The sequence below is a fragment of the Perkinsus marinus genome (genome assembly GCF_000006405.1).
Source record: "Perkinsus marinus ATCC 50983 genomic scaffold scf_1104296953336, whole genome shotgun sequence".
Classification (NCBI taxonomy): domain Eukaryota; phylum Perkinsozoa; order Perkinsida; family Perkinsidae; genus Perkinsus; species Perkinsus marinus.
The window spans coordinates 97336-104967 of NW_003208496.1; the positions used below are offsets into that span (position 1 = coordinate 97336).

The 7632-nt window shown below is 48.8% G+C and overlaps 1 protein-coding gene across 1 annotated transcript; it reads left to right on the plus strand.

Moving 5' to 3' along the window:
- Nucleotides 1–2426: 2426 nt before the first annotated feature.
- Pmar_PMAR000424 (hypothetical protein) lies at nt 2427–3083 on the plus strand (the record flags this gene model as incomplete). Its single annotated transcript, XM_002776522.1, has 1 exon — nt 2427–3083. One exon carries the CDS (start codon nt 2427–2429, stop codon nt 3081–3083), a length of 657 nt encoding a protein of 218 aa, XP_002776568.1.
- Nucleotides 3084–7632: the final 4549 nt, after the last annotated feature.

Genomic DNA, 7632 nt, shown 5'->3' on the forward strand with positions numbered 1-7632 from the left:
AGTGCCCCAACTCAAATAGGTCCTTGTCGTAGATCGTTGAGAAAAGCAAGCTTAGTCGAGATCTAGCATTGATTCTCTTCTGTTTAATAAGAGAATCGAAGGTTAGCAGAGTCCATAATAGTACTTCAGTGAAAAAAGCTAGGTGTTTTTCTGATGGAATGATTTCGGATCTCGACCTGACGCCATGTTAAGTAGCATTCGTCTGATCACCAGAGCTGGTCGCAACGGGTCGACCAAGTAAGAACAAAAGCTGGGTCGAGCGGGAAATTTCCCTTCGACCCCCCGCGAGTGATGAATGCCATTCACTGATCGTCTGCAATGCATCGACTAGAGCCGTTGTGCTTCTCGACTTGTAGTGGATTTCGTTTATGGTAATATCGAGAAAGGCTGGACTTCAAGTCCCTGGCATCAGAGGTCCCAGGATACTTCCATCAGTCGAGCTCAGTTCCCGGGCAGCGCCTTATATACGGGGTGAGCATAGACCTCTTTAGTTCGATTCTCTGAACGTAATATGAGCTCCGATGACCAAAATGCTACTAACCGGGATAGTGCGCTATCCTCGGGCTCGTAAGGTTCAAACCAATGTTAGGATCATAGGAAGACCCTCGCTTTAGACAAACGTCACGGGACCGCACCGGCCCCGTGGGCGGTCGAACGGCAGTATTGTCTGCGGAGAGCTGCTCGTCTCTTGGTTTGGACACTTTCAACGCGGCAGAAAATAAAGTAAGCACTCAGCGTACATATTGTCTCTGATATTATTGTATTATTGTTCTGAGAACAATGTTCTCAGCCTATTAACTCCCACTCGTATTGTTGTTACTAATCTTCAAGGCTTGATGTTGAGATGCATACTAGAGAGTCTAGGTCTAGCACACCTTCAATTGCCGTGGGTTTGTTCGCATTTCGAATATCTTAGTGGAAGTGATCTTGGGTGAATCAATCAGTCCCAGCCTAAGACTCGTGTGTTTTCAGCGACGTCCATCTTTGACTAGAAGGTATTCGGAATCATTCAGTGTAGCCTTGAGTGCCGCTCATGAGCGTATAACAGGCTTTCCCGAGTATTCGCCAGAACTCGTTGGATTCCTACGAAGTGACATGGTGAGCTGTGGTATACTTCGTCGCTTTCTGTTTCAGGAAGGATTCACTTATCATCAAGATACCACACCCCGAGCTCTACCTGACCGCCTTCACTGCCTGCTTCTCATCACTCCTCTGTCTAATTACATTTGCGATACCGATTTCTGGGCCGATCGGTTTGCCTGTATGGCAATGGTTGCCTGTACTATTCCTCATCATCCTACAGTGTAATTTTTGCCTTGCCCCGTGGGGCCAACACCTTTCTCCCCGACGTATGGGGCGATCGCCGTGTATGGAAGTACTTCAAGATTGGTTGCATGGCGAGTGTTATCCAGTTATTCTTCCTCGGTGTCATTCCGGCTTTCACTCCTTATTATCCCCTACCATGGATGCCTGTACTTGGTGGTTTAACACCAATTGCAATTGGCATGATATACTATGATCTTCCGAAAGACAGGCGCTCGGCCGCATCGAGGAAGGAGTTCGTTATGATGATCATCACCATCGGGAGTGGTATATTCACTTTCGCCGTTGGCTCTCCTCTGCTCTATCACTTTTCATCTAGTAGCGTCGGCTTGGTGAAGATGCTTGTTTTCCTATCTTTCTACATCTTCAGGGGAGTCTTTGAGATAGCTGCCAAGCACTACGCAAGATTATATTGCATTGATTGTTATCCTTTAATAAGTTTGTTCGCCATGTACGCTTATGAGTTCTTTACTGCGTCCGTCATTAGTTCTGTCAGCCACACCTGGCTGGCCTTCCTACTGATCGCTCTAGACCTCGCTGAGAACCTCTATTATATTTACTGTAGCTATATTGTCAGACCATCGGTTCCGAAGAGCAATGAAGTCTGCCAAGTTCCCGTCGAAGTTGGAGACTTTGATTCACATAGCATGGATAACGATAGTATGGAACGACCTGAGGATGCCGACCGGACGCAGCTACCATTCACGATTGTCGAGCTTCCCTCGAGTAGTTCCTATGAAGCAACGCAACTCAACGAGAATGGCTTCGTGGATTACGGATGCCACTACGCTGAAAGAAGCGAAGATGCCATACAGGGCAATGACGAGGGGCATCCAATAGGGTCGTCGCTCAATGCATCTCACGCTCTTGGTCAGCTTGAGTCAGACGTGTTTTGGGAAAGACCAAGAAGGCCAACCAGAACGCATTCCGCATGCGATATAGATGATCCGGGCTTCTCGCGAATACAGCCACCCGCATACGGGAGCATCGGTGTGGATCCAGAAGTTGGTACCGGTTCAAACATACTCGGCCTGCAGCAGCCAGTCTCCGAAGACCTCCTCAAAACTGCGGATCGTAGGAGGATGGCTCGACGAACCTCTACTATGAGTACATCATACTCATTTACGGGTCCTCTCGGAGGGCAAACTCACTTTGTTCGGCCGGAAGCAGGGCTCATCGCTAATGACTGTGCGAAGAGCGAATCTGTCGAGAAATCTCGGAAAGGCAACTTGGACGGGGTGGTGGAAGATCTCGATGCCAACATGAGGAGCGAGGAGATACCAGAAGATGGGGAACCCGCTAGGCGCCCACTCTCTATCATGAGTATCGCTATATGCAAGGAAGCAATGGAGATCCTCGCTCCCATACACTATTTGATATGCTTTGTTGTCCTACGTTCCGTGAATCCGAAGCTCCACGACACCTTCTGGGATATGACTGACGAGGAGTTTATGCGTGGTATTCGGAGATTGTTGGTCGATATCGTGGCTGAAGTTGGTGTTTTCATGCTACTCGTAGTCGCCATGAAGCGGTGGTACCAGGAATCTGCCATATCCATCTTCCTTCGATTAATGTATCGCTTCTTTTGGCCTTTCATCTCTGTCCAGATTGCTTTGATGTCTTTCTATATAGTCCTCCAATATTCGAATGCTGGTATGACGGTTCCATTCGACTTTAAGTGGATAGGCCAGGAAAACGTGACATGGCATGGTGGGAACTGCTATACTGTCGGCAATGAAACAATCGATGAAGTTTGCTGATATTGTGATGAAGCTTGTATGAAAATTGAGATGGTCGCCTGCAGAGCTATCTGCTGGAGTAGTGATGTGGTATCCTGAGTCAACAGGATGCCGATGATTTGCATGACTTTGGCGTAACCATAATGAGGCTGCGTTGCTTGAAAAAGTATCACGTGGAACGCTTGGACGGCATCGCTGTTGCAGGGTTAGGAATTTATCTTGAATACTCCGGCTCAGTTTATCGGTTGCAGAACAATCCTTCGAGTAGGTCTGAGGCCCAGAGCCAGGCTGTGAATCGTTACACAGCTATGCCGAGCTCTTGTGAGAAAGTGACCTCAAAAATTCGACAAACGCGTGATATGAGGGAACGCAACTAGAAGTATATCAATACACGGAAGTTCTGTCCGAGAGTTACCGCATACATACCCGAAGAACATGTGGACAATATTCCATGATTAATGCCATGAGACAAACTCGCGCGCAACACAACAAAAATACATGAAATCAGCGTGATGATGAGATTTCCGACTCAGGGCACACAAGAGAAGCATGCAACGGAATATTGAGATCATCTAGAGACGCGTGGCAAAGAGCAATGATGAAGGGCTCGTCAAGACACATCCTCTCCACTCTGGATGGTTCCTGAAAGAGAAAGAACTCGTCGGGGTCAGCCCACGGCAGCTGAGACCCAGCTGCTGGGTCGCTCACCACAGGTTCAGTCAAGAAGCCCAGGGTACGATCCGTGGAACACTGGGGCATGATGCTCAAACGCTTGAACTCTACCAAACCAGTCATCTTCCCTCGAGTTTCTTCAGTCTCGGAGGTGTCACCATTAGATGTTGGAACCTCAACACCTGAAAAATACTCATATAATAAAGGATGAGAGAGAAGGACAATTCCACAACATCGCCAGAACCAACTCCTCATCCGAGGTCGGAATGAAGAAATCAGCGAATCAGCCACGTCTGCCTATGTTGAAACCTTGGCTACGTCTGCCATCACTTTCCTGTGTCAGCTGAAACCACCGGAAATGAGCTCGTTTGAATCTAAACAGTCCGCACTATACAGATGTCTTTCGCGAGAGCTTCAAATAGCTTCCTATAAAGAGAAACGACATCCACGACGGAATGGCCCCTTCCGCAAGCCACAAAAACAGAGATTCGAGATTCGTCGCATCAACGGCTCCGATAGTCCTTGGGAGTGCGGAACCGCAAACCTTCTACTATTTGAGAAGCAGAGCAGATGGTACGCCTACGCTCCCTCGATTTTCTCATCTATTGCATATTTCGGATCGTCCTCTGCCGTTGGAGTCTCAGTGTAACTACGAATAAGGTATGTCGCGCGCCACGGTCTCGTCTTGTGACCATAGGGTAGCTCTGATGGAGCTAACTTCAGGGTAGCGCTCGAAGATGTGAACACGTAGACTCGTTACAACCTAGCGAGAGGCAACCCATTGAAGCGGCGTAGAGTCGGCTCTCACCATCTCTGTCAATGTGACGTCCTTCACGGAGATATGTACTATATGCGCTTGAGGGACAAGGTGAGTCTTCAAGTGATACACGACGAGCCCGATCCTACTCCCATCATCAGCCATGATCCACCAGCAGCATGTCTGAGCAGGGAGTGCACATACAGTCGTGTTCGTTCGCAGTCACTGCGTCGACCTATTGAGAAGGTCAGATGCATACCTGGCTTGGACCACCTCTGGTGCTCGTCGGGTTCGCACCGTGTACGGCACCTTCCACCTGTGCCCAGGTTCGGCTCGTTGAGGCTAAAGACACCGGGTCGGCCTCGACCGTGACGTATTTTTCGAACTCTGCACGCATGATGTCACGAGTGCATTTCGCCGGCGTGAAGGTGACTGGTTTGGGTTTAACGTCTCCCTTGAAAACAGCCACTCGATGGCGAGAGGCTAGGAGCCACGAGGAAGGGGTCACTGAGATGGATCTATGTCACTGAGTCTCGAGCATTCGGCATCAGCTGGAACAAGCCCAATAGGATAAGGAATCGCACAACATGTAGAATAGCAGAGAGGCGCCTTCGGACTGGTCTAGAGCTGCCACAGTGGCAGTGCCACTAACGTTACCTCCTCGAGCTGAACTCAACGAGCTTGCAAAAGCCAACGGCTGTGTATGCATTGTCGTGGTACTCTCCCACTGGTACACCAACGAAACTAGCGCGGTGCGTTCAGAAAGCGAAGTGCTCGGTTGTTTTGGTGATTGAAGCCATACTTCTGAATGCTTCCACTCGGGGGAACGATAGGGTTGTATCGCATTGTGCTTTACATTGAATTGCCAACTCGGCAATGCCAAGCATCATGGCCGAGTACACCTGACATATTGCCTTCAGGTGAACCTAAGCCTGAACTTGTGGCACCTGATAAATGTCATTTCCCGAACCAACATCGTCATCGGTGGTTACATCGTATATGAAGGTTCATTGAGCTGTCACTATCTACTGAGACGAATCTGCCGATAGGCTGGAATTCCGTATAATGGGGATAGTCAACTGCCTGACGACAACGTTTCAAGCGGGAGATCCGAAATGTCACTACTGATATATTCTGCCAGTGTCAAACTTGAATTCTCAACGTCAAACTTGCTTGTAACATTGTCATTCTTGTCTGCTCACTTGTCAAACTTGCACGGGGAAAGGTGTAGTATTCACCGCGAAATACTCTGGAGTGAACGAACCTATTCTGACTTCGACGCAGGAAGCCTCACATTGGCTCCTCCGTTGGGAGATGTGATTAGATTGGTATCGAGCAGCAAGTCGTCGTGAGTGGCTCATTTCCTTCACGTTGGGTATCGGCATAGGAGAGAGACGCCGTCTCCGAGGCGGAAGTTCGTTGAGGCCTCACGTCTCGCCCAAGCACATGGGCGAAGATCCGATAAGAATGGATAACGCATTACCGATAAGGCTTGATCGGTCGAGATAGTGCCCCAACTCAAATAGGTCCTTGTCGTAGATCGTTTAGAAAAGCAAGCTTAGTCGAGATCTAGCATTGATTCTCTTCTGTTTAGTAAGAGAATCGAAGGTTAGCTGAGTCCATCAGAGTATTTCAGTGAAAAAAGCTGGGTGCTCTTCTGATGGAATGATTTCGGATCTCGACCTGACGCCGAGCTAAGTAGCATTCGTCTGACCACCAGAGCTGGTCGCAACGGGTCGACCAAGTAAGAACGAAAGCTGGGTCGAGCGGGAAATTTCCCTTCGACCCCCCGCGAGTGATGAATGCCATTCACTGATCGTCTGCAATGCATCGACTAGAGCCGTTGTGCTTCTCGACTTGTAGCGGATTTCGTTTATGGTAATATCGAGAAAGGCTGGACTTCAAGTCCCTGGCATCAGAGGTCCCAGGACGAGTCCATCAGTCGAGCTGAGTTCCCGGGCAGCGCTTTATATACGGGGTGAGCATAGATTTCTTTAGTTCGATTTTCTGAACGTAATATGAGCTCCGATAACCAAAACGCTACTACTCACCGAGATAGTACGCTATCCTCGGCCCCGTAAGATTCGAACCAGTGTTAAGGTCATAGGAAGACCCTCGCTTTAGACAAACGTCACGGGACCGCACCGGCCCTGTGGGTGGTCGAACGGCAGTACCATCTGCGGAGAGCTGCTCGTCTCTTGGTCCGGACACTTTCAACGCGGCAGAAAATAAAGTAAGCACTCAGCGTACATATTGTCTCTGATACTATTGTTCAGAGAAAAATGTTCTCAGCCTATTAACTCCCACTCGTATTGTTGTTACTAATCTTCAAGGCTCGATGTTGAGATGCATACTAGAGAGTCTAGGTCTAGCACACCTTCAATTGCCGTGGGTTTGTTCGCATTTCGAATAACTTAGTGGAAGTGATCTTCGGTGAATCAACCAGTCCCAGCCTAAGACTCGTGTGTTTTCAGCGACGTCCATCTTTGGCTAGAAGGTATTCGGAATCATTCAGTGTAGCCTTGAGTGCCGCTCATGAGCGTATAACAGGCTTTCCCGAGTATTCCCCAGAACTCGTTGGATTCCTACGAAGTGACACGGTGAGCTGTGGTATACTACGCCGCTTTCTGTTTCTGGAAGGATTCACTTATTATCGAGATAGTATCTTGAAGATACCACACCCCAAGCTCTACCTGACCGCCTTCACTGCCTGCTTCTCATCACTCATCTGTCTAGTTACATTTGCGATACCGATTTCTGGGCCGATCGATTTGCCTGTATGGCAATGGTTGCCAGTACTATTCTTCATCCTCCTGCAGTGCACCTTTAGCCTTGCCCCGTGGGCCAACACCTTCCTCTCCGACGTTTGGGGCGATCGCCGTGTATGGAAGTACTTCAAGATTGGTGGAATGGCGAGTGTTATCCAGTTATTCTTCCTCGGTGTCATTCCGGCTTTCACTCCTTATTATCCCTTACCATGGATGCCTGTACTTGGTGGTTTAACGCCAATTGCAATTGGTATGATATACTATGACCTCCCGAAAGATAGGCGCTCGGCCGCATCGAGGAAGGATTCGTTATGATGATCATCACCATCGGGAGTGGTATATCACTTTCGCCGTTGGCTCTCCTCTGCTCTAT